Below are 20,203 nucleotides of genomic sequence, written 5' to 3'. Positions count from 1 at the left end.
ATGGAAAATGAGAAATTCCAGTGAGCATGGTTCTGTCTATCATCAGATTGGATCCCAACAGACTGTACTGATGTTTATTCATGTAAATAGCTCCCATTTGCCCATCCAACTATGGATTAGCTTCAAATTCACTATTCTTGGTGGAACAGGGAATATGATCTATTATGGAACCAAAACAATCTATTAGATACACCAGTTATTTTGACTATCCATTACAATTTTGTAGACTGGCCGAACAATTTGATGGGTTGGTGCGGTTTTGGTTAGCTGTTTGAAAGCAGACCCTGATTTTAAATCTAGCAGACTCAAACCCCAAAACCAACACTGATGTGAACTATTTGAAAGCTGAAGACAACTGCTAGCGCAGTTGGTTGCTGCCTTGCCGGTAGAGTGCAGGCTCTCGGGAGGTCACATTCGATTCTCCTGTCTTCATCCTGTGCAATAAGGCATCCCCTTAACACCCCCCTACTCTAATAGCTATAGTTAAAGTCTCCAAAAAAAAAAAAAAAAAAGCAATTGATGCAGATTCTGATTAATCTTGATTCTTAGCCTATTGAGTTTGATCGAGTTAGGAATTAGGATAATTTTCGGTTAATTCTTATCGAGTCCAACCATTGTAGCGGGAGTCTCAGGCATCCGAATGCCCTTTTGTTTTTTTTTTATGTTATTGAGTCCTTAGTAAATTCTCGGTTGGCCCCGTTTTGATTCCGAGTTTTTAAACCTTGGTCCGATGTGATTGGAAATAATTCGTATAATCATGTTACCAGAAAACCAAAAAAAAAAAAAGTGCGAATTATTATTAGTGTTTGTTTTTTTTTGATGTCACAAGGTATTTATTCTGCCATGTGGGCAGATGATATGTCCATTTCAACCGTTTGATAGAAGGAATATGATCTAGATTAATCACATGTCAAACTTTAGAGTGTGATTTAATCAAACACCCTCTTTTCTATTGACACACATCCAGTGTATATCCATGCATGTGTATCAATACTTAGACATTAATGCGCACTCTCCCAATTCTTAGTGGAAATATAGTATTTATGTTAAGGGAGAAAGAACACCACTCGAACATGCCAGACATGCTGCCCTTGCGCCCTAACACAGGGACGCATGAAATGTCCACCACACCCTTGGTCATTTCTGGGGTTCCAAGGGGTGCGATGGTCATTTTATGTGCCCCTGTGTCAGGGCAAAGGGGCGAGCGCTGCGAGACCCGTGAAGGATGCGGTGGCATTCTCTTTCCCTCAAATAAAAAATCCAAAAAATAGATTACTCAAATTTATCTTCTGGGAACATTATGACAACCAAACACAGTCTTAGTGCCGGTTCCTCGTATAAATTGTCAATCCTCTTTTACGGGCTTTCACTGGTTCATCAGTTCATGCATCCAAGACACTGGTACATTTGTGTCTCCGCTAAAAAATGCTAAACGAGATATCCATCAAACAAGGAGAAGAACGATTCCAGGTCAGGAGACTAGAGATCTCAGACAAGAGCAAAGGTTTCATAGAGCTCCTGCAACAACTAAGCATTTGTGATTTTGTGTCCGACGAGGAGTTCAGAGCACGGTTTCAAGAGCTCAAATCCCATGGCGACGATCATGTTATCTGTGTCATCGAGGATGAACAATCCGGGAAGATCATCGCTACGGGTAGCGTCTTTGTGGAGAAGAAGTTTCTGCGCAACTGTGGGAAAGTGGGGCACATTGAGGATGTGGTCGTCGATTCTAGTGCTCGAGGGCTGAAATTGGGGCAGAAGATTGTTTCCTCTCTCACGGATCATGCTCGATCTGTGGGTTGCTATAAGGTGATTCTCGATTGCAGCATTGAGAATAAGGGTTTTTATGAGAAATGTGGGTTCCAACATAAGTCGATTCAGATGGCGAGGTATTTTGATTAGTGAACTCAACTTCGTTCTTCAAATTCAGTGTGGCAAATTTATTGGAAGTTGGCAGTAATTTTTTTATTTGTTTTGACTAGTTGTTGGATGCAAGTACCTTATATCTTTCAGTATTATATCGTTATTATTGTTGACATGTTCTTTTCTTTTCTTCTTGACTGCCCTGTCGCTTCCTATGCATAATTTCTTTCACTTCAACTACTGAGTTATTATTTATCCGAAACTAACTTCTCAATTTGTAATTGAGCTTTGAAAACTTTACGTTGGCTTATCCTTTTGGACAAATACTCAGTTGTCTGTGGGATCTACAAGGACAAATACTCAGGGGCATAACGGAAAAGGATCTTATCCGGTTGTGGCGGGAGCTGCACCTATGCAGCACTACTAAACGACAAGAAAAATAGGGGTAAGGTAGTCATTTCACAGGTGGGTCCCACTTGGGCCCACATGTGAAATGACCACCTCCCCCCTGTATTCAGGGTGGGTTTTGGTGCTGCACAGTGCAACTCCCGCCACAGCTACACAAGATCTAAGTCCGGGGCATAACATGAATACATTTTTTTATTTCATAAGGGTGGGGTGGTAATTTTGAGCGAACATGCAAAGTTCTTTACCGATTAAATTGCATATACGCCCAACACTCAATACTTGTCTCATGTACTTAGAGCACAAGAAGGGTTTTGGTAATAGGGAATTGGTTCTGGATAGGGATCGGTTTTTTTATCCGATACCGATCCAAATTGCCCTGAATAGGGCCAGATTTGACAGATTTGTCCATATATTTAAATAAAAATTGAGTTTTATTATCTTTTAACCCTTGGGTCGTACTAGTGAATCAGTATCGAATCGGCTAAGAATCGAGATCGCCCCCCATCCGATCCATTCGATTCTACCGACCCGAGACCGGTTCCTTGAACCATGGGTAGGGGTGTCAATTGGTCAGGTTCTGGGCTATCGGTCCGGTTCTCTAACGGTTCCGACTCTAAGGTGTCAAGATCAGATCTGGACCAATAAGCTCACCGGTTCCAAATCTGAGATCCATGACCATTAAGTAATGGGTGGTTTGGTTCCAGTTCCTAAGCGGGTCCAAACATTATTATAATGAACAAGGACAATAGGAGTTGCTCTAGAAAAACAGTAGACATTCCAATGTGTCAATGTATATATTATCATCTCATGCAAACACATATGTTAGACTTGAACCAATTTTGATGTCTACAACTTTCACATAATTCCTCATATTTAGACTTTATTTATGTAAAGAAAGAGGAAGAGAGAGAGTTTAGAAATAGCAAACTATTATAATAATTCGCAATCTGTCATCACCAAATTGGTGGTTTGTGAATAAAAACTATTATTGAAATAATAATCTATACATTGCAGTTGTTAGGTATGAGTGGAGATAATATAAAAAACACAGCTTCTGAAGTTGTTTTTCTTTTGTATGACATCATTCGACAGATTTTATTAGATGATAATCCAGTCCTGGTCATTTCTTTCGATTTTAATGGTTCCTCAACTGTTCCGGACCAATAACCTATCACCAAGACCAGATCCAAACCAATAAGCTATTGGGTGGATCGCTTCTGGTTCCTAGGGGGACGATTGCGGTCCAAAATTGACACCCCTAATCCACGGGCACAAGATGGGCATATCTGGGCATTTATGGAAGAAAAATGATCTGGTGTTGTGCATTGGACAGTTTGGACTCTGGAGTGTGGACTTATGCGCATGCGACACATGGGGTTTAAAGGGAGAATGTTCTCTGTGTCGGGAGCACAGGCTGTGTCCAGACACATGGGGTTGGGTGCAATGACCACCCTGCCCCCCTTGAGTGGTAGGCCTATGTGTCTGGGCGCAGCTTGCGCTACGGCACAGAGAACATGAGCCCTTTCTTAAAATAATGATTCTACATCTTGGAACCAAGCCAATTTTGGAGCAGCTTTGTGATAATGGAACAAACCAGCAAAAAGCATTAACGCTGCAAAGACCAATGCACCAATTGTGGTACAATAGGGTTGTAATTCACTAGTTATTCCAGATGCTCGCCAAATCTGAAAAAAATTAGAGGTTAGCACCGATGCTTGAACCGATGCACATAGCCGATACGATGCACAGAACCGATGCCAAGAACTGATCCCGAGCACTGATTCCCTTGAGCCCATACCTGATATTCGATTCCTAAGAGATACCATATAGAGTACCTTCCATTCCCATGTGACCTAACCATTCCTATTTGAATTTTGAATTCTATCTATATATTTTCTATAGATTTTAATATTAAAATTTTGTATTTTATAATTTTATAGTTATTTATAATTATTATATTAAATTTTTTTATTTAATTATTATTTAAATTAATTGATTAATTGAATTGAAATCTCAATTATTCTAATTTAGAATAATCAAATTCTAAATTAGATTTAGATAGGGCTAAACCAGGGGGTGATCTGTAATTTACCCAATAGATTATGATTTTAGATTGTGATTCCCCCCCTCTCTCTCTCTCTCCAAATATGAGAGGCTTAGTAGGAGATGTTCACGGCACGGACGGTTGGTCCTCTTGGAATCTCCGCTAAGAGGAAAAACCAAACCCAGAAACAACAAATTAAGAAGAAAGTTCAGAATCTCTTCGTCGCCATTTCCGATCATCTTTGGCCCGGTACGATTTCAGACATCTTCTTAATTATAATCTCTTCTGATTATATTTCTTCTAATCATCACTTCTGTTCGATCCGTATGAGATGAAATTTCTGTTTCAATTTGGTTTTGTTTCTGGCTAATTTTCTGTTGTTCTCTGGAGCTCAAAAGCCCGAAATACTTTTTGCACATTGAAACAAGGATTTAAGAGTCCATTTGAATGTTCATTTGATTGATCCCCTTTGTTCTAGTCTTATTGTTAGTAAATATTATGAAAATTGGTGTTTTTTTTATTCTAAATAATTCTGTTAAGATTCTAGGTTTGTTTTATTTTTTGCATCATCTAAAAACCCTATCATACCGACAAAAAAATCCTAATCTGGAGCTAGGGTGAGAAAATTGAGTACTTTTTTGCGGATTTTTTTTTATTGATTTTCAACAAATCCGTGAAAAATTATATAGTGAATTATGTGAATGTGATGGAGGTGGAGTCTAGGTGCCGTCATCACCCCTGTATGTTTAGGGTCTTCGGAAAACTCCATAACGCCATTATAATGAATTATGTGAATATGATTTAGGGTGGAGTCCTCCATAGGTGCCGTCATCACCCCTTTTATATTGGCCAATTAATTGGGATCAACTTCCCACATGGCGTGTCACTTCAAATAAATCTCAACATCCATACAGTGTAGATCCCGTATGTTAGAGATGGGCCCCGCATCCCATGGATGATGAGATCCATGTGGATAGAGAATTCGGATTCAAGGCCAATGCCCATTGTCGTGAACCATACACACATAGAAACAGATTTTCCTATATCTTTATTTCTTGCCTATTATGACTTATTTTGGATGCCTCTTCATGAAATGATAATGGGTTCATGGGTTGTGCTACAGCCCAACAGAATTTAAGGGTCACGAGGCTTCAATGCTTATTCATTGCATATAAATAGAATGGGAGCGGTGTGACTAAACGTCTTTTGGGTGGGAAAGAGAAAGATATAACCTCTGCAATGTGTTATCTAAGTGTTAATTGTGGCTTCTCTTTTGTCCAAAACTGCAATATCACTATGATCTAGTGACACACATACTGGGTATAATTCCATCACAATTCATCCCAAAGTGCTATCCTCTACCCAAATGGATGTTGTTAGAATAACAGGAAAGAATTACGATGATAAAACTTCAAATCACAATAATAAGATATTGGAGGAAGCCAATCATACAAAAATATTTAGTAAGTGTTATTTATCATATAATTTTACGATTATCACTACACGGTAGGGAAAGCATTATTGAATGAACAAGTTATATTGGTTAGTCAAGACTCTTAAAAAAATTCCTAAAATTCATTATCAGAAATTTTGATGTTCAATTACAAATATAGTTATCTATGTCTTCTTGTGATTTTGGGGAACATTATGACAACAAAAAAAAACAGCCTTAGTGCTGGTTTCTCGTATAAATTTTCATTCCTCTTTTACGGGCTCTCACTAGTTCATCAGTTCATGCATCCAAGACAGTAGTACATTTGTGTCTCCGCTAAAAAATGCAGAACGAGGTATCCACCAAACAAGGAGAAGAACGATTCCAGGTTAGGAGACTAGAGATCTCAGACAAGAGCAAAGGTTTCATAGAGCTCCTGCAACAACTAAGCATTTGTGATTCTGTGTCCGACGAGGAGTTCAGAGCACGGTTTCAAGAGCTCAAATCCCATGGCGACGATCATGTTATCTGTGTCATCGAAGATGAACAATCCGGGAAGATCATCGCTACGGGTAGCGTCTTTGTGGAGAAGAAGTTTCTGCGCAACTGTGGGAAAGTGGGGCACATTGAGGATGTGGTCGTCGATTCTAGTGCTCGAGGGCTGAAATTGGGGCAGAAGATTGTTTCCTCTCTCACGGATCATGCTCGATCTGTGGGTTGCTATAAGGTGATTCTCGATTGCAGCATTGAGAATAAGGGTTTTTATGAGAAATGTGGGTTCCAACATAAGTCGATTCAGATGGCGAGGTATTTTGATTAGTGAACGCAACTTCGTTCTTCAAATTCAGTGTGGCAAATTTATTGGAAGTTGGCAGTAATTTTTTTATTTGTTTTGACTAGTTGTTGGATGCAAGTACCTTATATCTTTCAGTATTATATCGTTATTATTGTTGACATGTTCTTTTCTTTTCTTCTTGACTGCCCTGTCGCTTCCTATGCATAATTTCTTTCACTTCAACTACTGAGTTATTATTTTTCCGAAACTAACTTCTCAATTTGTAATTGAGCTTTGAAAATTTTACGTTGGCTTATCCTTTTGGACAAATACTCAGCTGTGTCTGTGGGATTTGCAATTTGAAATCAGTTTGAATGCATAGTTCATTGCTTTAATTTGAGATTTGGGTGAATGGTGTTATTTTTTTTGGGGGTGGGGATGATTTGTGTAGAACCATTTTCAGATTATTAAGCCTTCCGATTTTTAATAGGGGGAAATTTTTTAAAAGAAAAACCCTGTGGTCTTAGTTTGAATAAAAACTGGGAGGTTGTATTCCCTATGTGAAGCAGATTATTCTTCGGCAGAACAGTCCAACAAATTTAATCTAAGACTGACCTTCATTGGACTGAGGAGTTTACACTACATGGAAAGGGTATTCTATGTGTTGAACCAACTAAGAGAGCAGCAATGAGGTTGGTGATGCCTAGGCTACTATGACGGAGAGAAAAAATGAAAGAGAGGGGATTCCTTCATTTGTTTTGTAGGATCTTATGCACTATGCTTGAGTTCACACTAGTTTTTTGTTCATGGTCAAAGCAATTGGAGTTATTATGTATGGATAATTCTTTTGTGGATAAATAATAAAAAAAGGAAATTATTACTGATGGGAAATATACAATAGCAATAAACAACAAGAACAGCCCTAGAAGATCAGTCCCCACGAAACCCTGCAAGAGGGGCTACGTATGGTTAATTGCCCATGTACAGATTATTTCTGTTTGTCCCGTCTCCAGCAAACTCATCTGCAAGAGAATTAGCTGAACACAACCTCCAAGAGATGGCCTAGCTTTTCTTATTAAATTGATCACTATTACTGCCTTGCAACCAACCAAGCATGGTCCTAGAATCCCTTTCAATTATATTTTCCAGTCACCCATTAGAGATAGCAATCTGAAGGCCCTGAATTAGCTCTTTTTTGGTTGAAAATTTAAAATATTATTTTTGATGTGGAGGATTTTAAACCATGTGTTTGCTTCTTTGCATTGGTTTCTGCTACAAAGTCTCTGTTAATTTAGCTAAACTAATTTCAAACCTTTTTGTGGGAGGATGTTCTGTTTTTAAGTTTGTCGGCCCTTTTGTTTCCTCTTTTTTATGAATGATAATGTGGTATTAGGAGATGAAAATAGAACAGTTAAAAAGGAAAAGGTGATCCAAGGAGCCAACTATCATTAATTGGCGGTATCTCCAATTTTTAATGGAATCTCTCGCTGCCCTTATCTTTGTTAAATCAGGCAAGAACATTCATATGCCTAGGCATCGAAAGAATAAGATGTTCATTTCTATCAATCAGCTTCCTTTCTACCTAGAGTTGTTACCATTTATTCAAAGACAAGTAAAGGAAGAGGAAATTACTTATGTCACGTTTGCATCCTTGCTTCAGTTAATGGGGATTGAGGTTTGTGGAGAATAGCTATCACTTTAATGCACTAGCATGTTTCTTCCCCTCTCTTCCTCAATGCACAAGATAAAATTAGTGAATAAGACATATGTAATCCATCTTAAATGATTAAGCATTCAGTTCTGTTGATGGACTCTAACATGATGCGAACAATTTAAATGACATTATAAGGATAATGTGGCTAAGTAATTATCCAGATTTTGGTCAACGATTAAACTGTCAAGAAAATTTCATTGCTTATCTACCTATTGTTTAACAATATATAGTTAAATATGTTGACAGCAACTTGATTAGAAAGATTTGAATCGAGTATTTGCATTCTTTTTTACGGTAAGCTCTACCTGAATTTCTCTCTGAAAGCAGAGCAAGATAAAAACAAGGGTTTCCTTAAGTAAAAAGAACAATAATTTGTATAGTTGTCGTCATTTGACCAGCTTGTTTCAACCTACATGATCATCAAGTGTACCTGCCCCACAATTGTGCTCCATCTGTCCTAGCATTTAGATTGTAGAAAGTGATTCAGTCTTCTGTTAGAATTTGTCTCGTTACAACCTCTGATCATGATCCTTCTGTTGATTGGTAGAGGCAGAGTTGATGGAGTCATTGAAGAGGGGCCGATGATTTTCTCTTAATTATTATTAAATGACGCTTGGGGTGGTAGAGATACATGGACATCTTTAAGAAGTATAGAAGCTAAATTAGACCAACTACAAGATGCAATTTATCTTTTTTCAGAGAGCAATCCAGATATTGATCCAAACCAACAGAACATCTGTAGAGAACAGTAGGGGTCACTCAGCTCACTGAATGTTTAAGTTTGGTCATCATCTCCATCACATTCATGAGTGACTTATGATGGCGGGTGAAGGACGAAATGGGGACCGGTGAGCTGGCTAGGTGCCTCAAGGTCCACTCCCCACTCCTCTGTTTCTTTTTATTTTCTTTTTTTTCTAATGGTAGTAAAAAAGAAGTAATAATATGATGGTAGAACTAGCAACAATCCAGTTGGGACGACATGCCAAGCTGCGGATCTGATCTTAATTTTTGTGTTCTGACCTAATGTAGTCATCTGAATCGTGATGCTGTAGGTGTTGAAGTTGCAAGGATGTTGTTGCTGAAGTGCTAGTCAGTTTGTTGTGATATACATATGCCCTTTCCAGTTTTATTAGTTCCCATTTTGGAGGATGAGTCTGGAAGGGGCTATACAGTACATGACTTCAATGACCACTTTGGGATCATTCCTCCAGATGGTCTCTGTTCAGTTCATGGAGAAACGAGAAAAGGAAAATTGTTATCCTGGCCATCGAGAGTTTTCAATAGAGCATCAATACAAAGTGAGGTTGGTCATTGGTTATTTTGAGAGGGCTCGATGATAATTGGGCTATACATAGTGTTGCTTTTCATCATGTCAGTATTGAAGAGAGGGCTTAATTTAGTGGGAGGGGGACTCTTCAGTGATGCTTTTATGCTCAGTTGCTTGGAAAAATGATTAGCTTGTCTAGGAGATTATGATGAAGAATTTAAAGAGAAGAGCTTCTAAGTTCTATGGGCTCATTCGGTTTGATTTGAGGTCTTCTGTCTTTTTATTTTCTCAATAGTTCCAGTTAGAAGTAGTGGTGTTTATGTAGGATTGGTTGATTAGTTGGGATATCTGGTCTTGGTTTTGAGTGATTTAAAGTCTTCCAATTGTTAATAGTGGGGGAGGGGGGGGGGTTCTTTGTGAATTATGATATCGTGAGGACAAAAATCTGATAATGTTAGTTGTTTGGGTATTTTGTACGTTCTGTTTGTGTTGTTATGAGCAGTCTTAGTCTGGGTATTTAGTATGTTCTGTTTGTTTTTATGAGTAGTTCTAAGTCAAGTTAGGATTAGAATGTAGAGACTATCTTTTAAGATTTCTATATGCTTTTTCCCCTATGGTTAATGAAGTTGGATTGCATTTACTTTCTTTGAATGTGCTACATTGTGTGAGAACACTTGAGAGAACTTATGTAAGAAACTCCTATTCGTTATTCCTGTCATTGCTTCTGTCTCTATTGTGTTTAATTTTCTTCCTTTGTCTTTTCCTGTTTGTTGTGTTTAAAATAATAAATGTTATTCTTGTTCTCAATTAGAAAATGATTGAAGACAAAATTCTTTCACCTACTGATTCATCTCTGAAAAACCCGTCTCCTATCAAGGGTCGTTTCTCAAATTTAAGAATATCCACTCTAGGTCCAATTGGGATTTATAAGTGCCGTATGAATACATAATATCAATTGGGAGGCCAAAACCTACTAGGGTCATTATAGAGGTGGTAAAGAATTGGGTGAAAGAAGCTCCCTTTGTTGATTTTCCTACAAGACCTCCCCCTCTTTTAGAGAAAACCTTGTCTTTCAAATTTTTAATATTACATCAACCCCTCCTCGGTTAAAGTCGCCTCTTGCTGTTTATTGGTACCCCCTTTCTCTACAGTAAAGCTTAATGTGGATGGAGCTTGCAGGGGGAACCCCGGAGTGGGTGGAGGAGGAATTATTAGAGATGGAGAAGGAAAAGTCCTGGCTGCCTTCGCTAATTATTATGGTGCATCTACCAACTCAATTGTAGAATTCAGGGCCTTAAGGGATGGTCTGAAGCTCTGTGCGGAGATGGGCTTTCAGACTTTCATGTAAATTTTGATTCAACTTTAGTAGTGCATTGCGTCTCCACAAAGAGATGCAACATTTAGAAGGGGTGGTACTGGTTCCATGAGATCCTGACTTTGACTCAAGCCCTTCGGCCGATGGTTACTTTCACCTTTAGAGAAGGAAACAGAACAACTGATTGGTTAGCCAACTATGCTTGTGATTCTGCGTCCAACACTACTTTCAATGCTTGGGCAGATATTCCGCCATTCTTTTGTGGGTATAGGGTTTTTAGTGTGCAGATTCTTTATTTGATGAGAGAGTGAGATTCTTTTGTATCCTCGGGTTGGGGTAAGGTGGGGTATGTCCCCCCTTTGTAATTCTTGATCATTTAATTTTGGATTATTAATAAATTGTCAGGGGCCAACCCGGCTCCCAGATAATATTCGGAATAAAAAAAAAATACATAAAATCAATTAGGAAAAGTGTGCCACTTGGTCGCACAACTCACGCCGCCTCTGTGTCTGGACACAAGGGTGCATGAAATTACTATTGCACCCCTGATCATTTCCATTTTTTCAGGGGTGCAGGGATCAATACGCATGATCCTATGTGTGGGTGCAGGGCGGCACGTTCTCTCTACCTATGGATTAGGGAAAGAGCACGCCACCCCGTATGGATATTTTTTAAACCTTTCTGTAATATGGTAAGCTCGAGTGGTGTGGAAGCCTGAAAGAGAAAAGGGAAGTAAAGACATCTTAAGACTTAAATGCTTTCTTTTTTAAAATATGGCTTCCAGAATGGGCTGTTCTGATAAGCTATCAGAATGTTCCAACTTTCTGCCACATGGCAGATTGGATGGAGCTTAAATTTGGTGAACAAATATACTCCAAGATCCTCTGCCTATCTGCCAAGTTTCAGTCCAGGTGGAGTTTGCTGAGTGCATAAATAAAACTTTAAAATCTAAGGACTATGGCAGGGTGCATGGACATGACATGAAGTGCTGAAAAATATAAGGATGCATTGCATACATAGGAGGGTATTTAATTGAATTTGAGTATAAAATTTGACATGTTGTTAATCTATAACGTCCATGACTAAACCCATGATCAACTATTCACATGACTCAAAATGGATTCTTCTGATAAAGCTAATTGGAACGAGGCTGAAAATGAAAAATTTTAAAGAGAATATATTATTTTTTGTTTTTGGATACTTGTATTTGTTTGGGTATGCCTAGACAAAAATCTTGTACTTTTTCTTCTTTTCAAATAAATTTCCAACTGTTTTTGTGAGAGAGTTTACCAACCAGCATAGAAAGCCATAATCATTGGAGAGAGAGAGAAGTTGCTTCCTTCTTATGCGAATAGGACGGTACTGATTGCATCTTATAATTTCTTTTGAGGTTGAATGGTTTTTTTTTTTTTTTTTTTTTTAAGAAAACGGTGAAGGGAAAACTTTCTGCTTTCTATAAGCTCAATTTTAGGTTGTTTTCATTTTTTTCTAGGGGTGTGGTAATCATTATGCATGATATTGTGTTTGGACACAAGGGCAGCGTGCGTTGGGCGTCCGGTTGGGTTCTTTCCCCTTAGGTTTTTTTATTCAATCAAAAGAAGAAAAAAAAAAAAGGTAGATGCAGGCAGTGGCTGTTCAAGAACCCATAGGAGTAGCGTGGTCTATGACCAACAAGTGGAAAATAAAATAAGAAAGGAAAATGTTTGCTCCACAGACTAAATGTGTCATTTACCCCACCAACCTACCTAATGGATGCAAAAGTATCTAAATTATATTTTAGTAATTGCTTTAATCCACCAAGTAAATTTGAATAAATATCCCTGGATTCTTTTAACCACCATTAATTTATTGGATGAGCTACCAGTACGTGATGTAATCGCAAGTCGCTTGGTTGTTAATCTTTCTTGCGTTTGACCTACCACTAACTTTAATTAGGAGGAACTATGGAGGAAAGTGATGGAAAACTAGGTTTTCTGATTCGATTCGTCTTTCAGAAAGAATGATAATTCAACTCTGTTAAACCAAGTAAATGTGAGTTATATATATATATATTTTAATTTTTAATGTAATACATATGTATAAATTGATTAAAGAAAAAGAGGAATCACATATCAATGTATTTTGAGTTTATTCTATTGAATAAGAGAATTGAGACAAGGAATAGAGGGTTTCTTACTATTTTAGAATACAAATGTACGATTTTACTCGACTCAATTTCTTAGTAAATCGGCTTTATGATTTTTTTAAAAACGACTAAACTTGCCAACTCTATCTTGACACAGGTAAAAATATTGAATCTTATTTGACTCGGACAATTTATGATCGAGTCTTGTCATTTTTTGTCTTGACTTAGTCTACAAAATTTTTTACCAGATTTTCTTAAAATTTTGACTCAACTCAAATGACTCGACCCAATTAAAACCCGATTTTTCAACCATGGAAGAAACATCTTAATTCTTTATTTGAAATAAAAAATGTTCCCAAAATAGCAATAGTAAGTAGAAAAAAAAGAAGACTCAACATTATGACCAAATTTGGCACATATCTGACATTTGATTTGTGATGTGGCAGGGGTTGGTGATGGTGGATGTTGGTATTGGTGTGTAAGGTGGGATAGTGATTGCTTGAATGGAATGAATTGAATTGTGGTTTGATTAGGTCGTGATGATGGATTGGTGGAGGTGTGGGTTTGTTGGTATTTAGGATAACCATTGCCGCGGGGTTTGACCTTGCGCACAGTATCAAAAGGGACAGATCTTAATAGAAGGTGACTGATATCATGAAAGTTATAAGCAGAAGTGATTTGTGAAGCTGGCTCAACCAATGAGATTGAGTTTTGTATTTATAGAGTTGATACAAGTGATATCTGCGTAGAGGTTGTTACAATTTGTATTTTGAATTGCAACGAAAATGGATTATTATCTTATCTTTATTTGAGAGATTGTAGGAGATCTACTTGATTGTGGATTCTTATCTCCAACCAACTGTGAGAGAGTTTGACCTGATCTTTCACTTTCACCAAAAAAAAAAAAAACAATTCCACTTCACACGGTTACCTTTACGTGTCAATCCCAACCGGTACCTATAATCTGAAATATAATCATTGTTCAAGGAATCGGGATTGATTGGAGAATCGGTCAGTCTCAAATTCAAATTGGTCAACCGATCCCAATTCTGGGCGATTTGAATAGGATATTTACAAGGTTTTTCCTAGGGTTCAGTTGCTTCTGGCCAATTACCGGTTTATTTCAATTGGATCAATATTGGAATTAACAGGTACTAATTTCAGATTTGGTCCCTTTTCTGAAATCATGAACTATGATCTTAATGTTAACCAAAAAATAAAATAAAAACCATGATCTTAATAGTGATTACCAAAAAAAAAAAAAAACAATAATCTTAATAGTTAATGATATTCTTAATTAGCCATCAACTTTAATAGCCTTTTTGATTAGTGAAACGAGGGTCACATGGAAACTTTTAGTGACGTGAAAGAAGACAAAGGCAAAGACGTGAGGAAAAATTTCTTGTTTTTATAATGAACAAATTAAAGATCTGCATGTGAATGGTGTGTGGGTTCTTTTGCACGCCCAATGCCCAGACAAATGGGTGGCAAAATGACCATCTCATCCTCTATATTGGATGCTTGGCATATGCTCTTATTGATTCTCGCACTAACCCAAAGGTTACATGATCAAGTAGTCTCTCTCCCCTTTTTATTTTTTTATTTTTTTATTTTTTATTTTTTTTAATTTCATCTATTTTGAAGATGTGGTTTTTTTGAGAAGTGTTTCTTGTGGGGAAGCGTGGTCCTTGTATGCACGGGCTAATGGAGAACATGCTGAAGGGTGGCATTCAGCCTTTTATAGGGGGTAGGGCGATCATTTTACCCCTATATCTGGGCACAGGACACACATGCTCTCATATAAATCTTTTTCCATTTATTATAGTATTTCTACAAAGATTAAGTTTTCCTTCTTCAACCGATGAAGAAGAAGAAAGAATCACTCCACAAACCGGTGATGTGATCTTGTGATTCAAGTCTTCCATTGTTAAGCATACTTTGAAGACAGCAAACTTCGCTGCCCATCTCCTAGCTTCTTTTGTGTCTTCTTCTCTTATTTTTATACCATGTAAGTGGGTAGGCATGTCCCCCACATTTCTGTGAGATGAACTTGAACTTGCTCGTCGCTATTGGTCTTATTGTATAATCTATTTCTGACCCACAAAAAGATCTTGTGATTTGACTCTTATATCATCATTTTTTTAATCTTCTCATAATTGCCCTTCTCATAATATAATTCTTAGTTTCATGCATCTGTCATCATTAACTCTTATCCGTTATTGTATATGGTAGGGCTGCAACAGGGTCGGGTTGGGCCGGGCTTTACAGAACCCTAGCCCAACCTTAAGTCCCCTTAGCTAGGTCCAGACCCGATCCTACCCTAATTCAGGGCCAAAAAATCCAACCTTGACCCGCCCTCAGGGTCGGGCCAGGCTGACCCTGATTGGCCCTGATCATGGGGTAGGGAAAAGAAATGCATGGGTTGGAATGGACCGGGGAGAACATTATCAATTTTACATAAAATAACACTATAATAAAAAGTATTTTATTAGTTATTGTCTTCATATATGATATATTATATAAAAAAAATGTAGGTGACATTTAAAGTTTATAATGTATATATTATATCAATATATATTTTATAGTATAACTTAAATCAGGGTCGGGCCGGGCAGGGCCAAGCTTAGCTTGAGGCCACAACCCTAACCCGACCCGACCTTGACTCAGGGTCAGAAATTTCCAGCCCTGACCCGCCCTCAAGGCCAGATATCTCAACCCAGGCCCTGTTCGGGCTCAGGGCGGGCCAGGGCGGGTTCGGGCTGACAGGGCCAAACTTGCACCCCTAATATATGGTTAACAATATATTTTCTCATGCTAATCCAAGAGTCTGATCTGTATATGTTTTGTATCAATTTTTAGGATGGTCGGTACTCGATACCCAAAGCCATATTGTGCACTAAATCCATGAGAGAGGTGGGATGAATTATTTAGAGGCAAGAGATCCCTGCGTGGTTGCATAACTCTTGCAATAGTTCAGGGGTCAATGAGGGCATGCATAGGGGGCATAACATGGATACATTTTTTTATTTCCCAAGAATGGGGTGGTAATTTCAAGTGAACATTCAAAGTTCTTTACCGATTAAATTGCATATACACCCAACACTCAATATTTGTCTCATCTACTTAGAGGACAAGAAGGGTTTTAGTAATAGGGAATTGATTCTGGACCGGGATTGGTTTTTTTATCCGATACCGATCCAGATTGCCCTGAATTGGGTAAGATTTGACAGATTTGTCCAATATATATTTTTTTTAATAAAAATTGATTTTTATTATCTTTTAACCCGTGGGTCGGACCAATGAATCAGTATTGAATCGGCTAAGAATCGAGATCGTTCCCCCCATCCGATCCATTCGATTCTACCGACCTGAGACCGATTCCTTGAACCATGGGCACAAGATGGGTATATCTGGGCATTTATAGAAGAAAAATGATCTGGTGTTGAGCACTGGACAGTCTTGGAGTCTGGACTTATGCTCATGCGACACATGAGTATTTTCTTTCTACAGAAAAAAAAAAGAAAAAAAAGAAAAAAAAAGACACATGAGCATTTTCTTAAAATAAATAGATTATGATTTCGATTGTGATTTGTGGACTTGTTTATGGTTAGCCAGTTTGACAATTTCCCGCTCTGCAGTTTCCCTTTTTCATTTCGAGTTTCGACTCGGTCAGTCTCTCAGTCGGCTGGCTGTAGACAATGGCGAAAAGTCATCTTTCTCTCTCTCTCTCTCTATAAATATGAGAGGCATAGTAGGAGATGTTCACGGCACGGACGGTTGGTCCTCTTGGAATCTCCGCTAAGAGGAAAAACCAAACCCAGAAACAACAAATTAAGAAGAAAGTTAGTTCAGAATCTCTTCGTCGCCGTTTCCGATCATCTTTGGCCTGGTACTATTTCCTACATCTTCTTGATTATATAATCTCTTCTGATTATTTCTGTTCGATCCGTATGAGATGAAACTTCTGTTTCAATTTGGTTTTGTTTCTGGCTAATTTTCTGTTGTTCTCCGGAGCTCAAAAGCCTGAAATACTTTTTGCACTTCGAAACAAGGATTTAAGACTCCCTTTGAATGTTCATTTGATTGATTCCCTTTGTTCTAGTCTTATTGTTAGTAACTATTTATGAAAATTGGTGGTTTTTTTTTCTCCTAAATATTTCTGTTAAGATTGTAGGTTTGTTTTATTTTTTGCATCATCTAAACCCTATCATACCGACAAAAAAAAAATCCTAATCTGGAGCTAGTGTAAGAAAATTGAGTACTTTTTTGCGGATTTGATTCGCCTCTGTTATTTGTACATGTCGGTTACTCTTTAATTACCCGGTCTACTATTGAGTACCTATTTAGGAATCTCTATTTCTTCAGCAACTGTAGCTGAACTATCTTTTGGTTATATCTCTAGTTACAGCATGGATGGATGCTCCTAGAATGTGTTAGAAACTAGGTTTGATGTTTTATAATTTTATCCTCTTGAATACTTACAGCGGGCAAAATTAACTGGAACTTGTTGGTAGGACTCCTGCTTTTTAAAGTTCTTGGTATTTTATTTTGTTGATAAAGGCAAATCAGCATCTTTTTGTTGCAGAATTTTCCATATATCATTGATGAACCAAGTTCCTGTCTGTACATATTCATTCAATGAAGGGAACTGAACTATCTTTTGGTATAGTGTTTGGTAACAGTGAACGAATTCAAAACCTAATTTGGTGTTTTAGATTCAATTTGGTTGCCTCTGACCTCTCGACCAAAGTTTTCTAACTGAAGCTTGTTTCTTCATGCTCTATATCTTATACTGAGTTATGTACAGACGTTTATTACTTTTAAATTGTCCTGGATCTGCCTACCCCTTTCCTTTATTGAACAGAAAGTTTTATTATGTCCTTGAGCACATACCCAGGTCAAAATTAACCGGAAAACTTTGGTACATGATTAATTGTTGACAGGAATTTAGCATCATTTCAATGAATGGGTTTCCCTTATAATCTGTAAATTCTTACTATAATCTGTAACTTTATTTTATGAGAGTTATGCATCTAAATCCATACCTGGACGGGGATTTTTAAATCATGATATACCATGGTTACTAGTTGGGTGGGAAAATGGAGCCTCGAGTGAAGAGTAGATAGCCACATGAGCTTGTTTCTTCTCATAAAGCTCCAAATAGCAAAAATTTGCCTGGTTTATCGTAGAGGAATGGATGCATTGGATCCATCTCTGGGTACCAAAACATGGCACACATTATTCAGTGCTTTAAAGGGAATACGATTTGCGATACTTGGCAATAGGCATAGAGTCCCCAGCTGGTGGATCTTAGTATCAGGTAGGGGAGTTCTTGTTGTAGGAGAAATCTCACTGTACAATCTAATGCATTCTTTAGAATGCTGTGGCAAATTTGCCTTTACCCCCACCTCCCCCCCCCCCCCAACACACAAAAAAAAGCGTTTTAGTGTGCATATGCAAATGATAGATCTTGCATCCATCTACATGCATGAACATATATGCCTTGGCTGCTGGATCAGGCACCATTTGTTTCACTATGGTTTGAGTTGTGCAGTATTTTAAACTCGTAATAAACCTCAGAATTACTGTTTGGATACAGGCTTAAAGATGTCAACTGTGAGCCTCTCCTCCCCCTGCCTGCTCAAAAGTGGAGCCCCAAGGGGCACCAGTGTCTTTATCCAGAGTCCAGCTTCTTTGAGTTCTGTGAAGAGCATTTCTAAGGCCTTTGGCGTTAAGGTTTCCTCAAACTTCAGAGCATCTGCAATGGCAGTATACAAGATAAAGCTGATTGGACCAGAAGGAGATGAGCAGGAGATTGAGGCCCCAGATGATGCTTATATTCTTGATTCAGCTGAGAATGCAGGCTTGGAGCTTCCCTACTCTTGCAGGGCTGGGGCTTGCTCTACTTGTGCGGGGCAGTTGGCGTCAGGTTCAGTCGACCAGTCAGATGGTTCCTTCCTTGATGAGAATCAGATGGAGAAGGGTTATGTGCTGACCTGCATCTCATATCCAACTGCTGACTGTGTGATTCACACACACAAAGAAGGTGAACTCTACTGAGTATTGTTGCAGTCATTTTTTTGGTCTGATGGAACTTCGGAGTTGTCTTGGTTCCCAGTATTTGCTAAGGAGAACTCTGGGTTTGATGATATTGGATAATTTTTCTTTCTTAGTGTTAATTCCATAGTTTTCATAATGTTAATCTTTGCCTGCACAAGGGGTTATGTGGCTGGATGGCGTCACACACCCATGCGTCCACCCACCCCTACACACCCTTCAGAAAAACTGCAACTGCTATCAGAAGTACATTTTAAGTCTAGGTAGAAAGAAGAAACCCCAAAGGAGATCCACGTTAGAAAAAGATACGTTTAGTTGGGAAGGATAATATTACAGGGCTATGAAATTTGGGACTCCAGTTGATTGCAAGGGAAATTAAAGTGTATGGAAGTAAAAAAAAATTTAACTTAAAAAAGAAAATTTGTTAATCATTATTCGATATGATTGTACAAATTACCGCCTCATGTGTCTAGAGCACAACTGTGCTCCCAGGCCCCAGCCAGACCCTTACTTAAATCTTATTATATATAGAAATAATGCTTTTTAAATATAGTTTTTATTTTATTTTTCAAATCTAAGGGATTTAGATGTAAAGTAAAGTAAATATTTGTAATCTAATATGAAATGATTTGAAGTTAGTAATATAATTACGTGAGATAATAATTACAGAAGATAGAAAGTTTCTTTTTTAGGTTTAAAAATTTTATTTCCCTTACAATCAAACTTAGCCGGATTTGAAGGTTTGGCACAAAATTTCCATAAAGATACGAGGGCTATTCTGATTCCAGATAATTCCTATAACTTATTTATTGAATTGTTGATTATTAGTGCATGATCTTCATTTTTTGCCATTGTTTGCTTCACCTAGTCAGTAAAATAAAGAAAATCAATTCTACATATCTCCATTATTGAATAAAAAGCTCCAAAACTCATAGATTTGAGAAAATCTGTGTGTTTTTTTTCCTTCCTAATTCCAATTTCTAGTGTTCCAGTTAAAGGCTGTCACTAGCAATAATCGTTTAAAACAAAAATTTTCCAAACCATTATAGTTTCTACTTTAAATAATTGGTTTGGTTTTGGTTTTGAATAAATGAAGTATCAACATGGTTTCTACTTTGGCAATAATGCAGTAGCAATTCAGTTTGGTTCGGTTTCGAGGCCCATAAGCCGTTGATTCCAAACCAAATTAAACCGAATAAAATC

General features: G+C 37.8%; 3 protein-coding genes across 4 annotated transcripts; all 3 read left to right on the top strand.

The window, feature by feature from the left end:
* Positions 1–1,394: 1,394 nt before the first annotated feature.
* LOC122671523 (glucosamine 6-phosphate N-acetyltransferase-like) lies at positions 1,395–4,528 on the top strand. Its single transcript, XM_043868793.1, has 2 exons — positions 1,395–1,901; positions 4,516–4,528. Coding segments are annotated over exons 1-2 (477 nt in total). The 5' UTR covers positions 1,395–1,425; the 3' UTR covers positions 4,517–4,528.
* LOC122671537 (ferredoxin, root R-B2-like) lies at positions 4,522–19,122 on the top strand. Of its 2 annotated transcripts, none has more exons than XM_043868826.1 (2): positions 4,522–4,564; positions 18,543–19,122. In XM_043868826.1, the coding sequence occupies exon 2, from the start codon at positions 18,551–18,553 to the stop codon at positions 19,001–19,003; it is 453 nt and encodes a 150-aa protein (XP_043724761.1). In that variant the 5' UTR covers positions 4,522–4,564; positions 18,543–18,550; the 3' UTR covers positions 19,004–19,122. The 2 variants fall into 2 exon arrangements, with proteins under 2 accessions (XP_043724761.1, XP_043724754.1); XM_043868819.1 differs by lacking the exon at positions 4,522–4,564 and adding an exon at positions 16,775–16,832.
* Positions 6,030–6,646, top strand: LOC122671529 (glucosamine 6-phosphate N-acetyltransferase-like). The gene has a single exon (XM_043868805.1). It carries the CDS (start codon positions 6,091–6,093, stop codon positions 6,565–6,567), a length of 477 nt encoding a protein of 158 aa, XP_043724740.1. The 5' UTR covers positions 6,030–6,090; the 3' UTR covers positions 6,568–6,646.
* Positions 19,123–20,203: the final 1,081 nt, after the last annotated feature.

The sequence above is a fragment of the Telopea speciosissima genome, chromosome 1, assembly GCF_018873765.1.
Source record: "Telopea speciosissima isolate NSW1024214 ecotype Mountain lineage chromosome 1, Tspe_v1, whole genome shotgun sequence".
NCBI classification, from domain to species: Eukaryota; Viridiplantae; Streptophyta; class Magnoliopsida; order Proteales; family Proteaceae; genus Telopea; species Telopea speciosissima.
The sequence above is the reverse complement of the archived record's forward strand: the minus strand, read 5'-3'. Positions and strand labels throughout refer to the sequence as shown.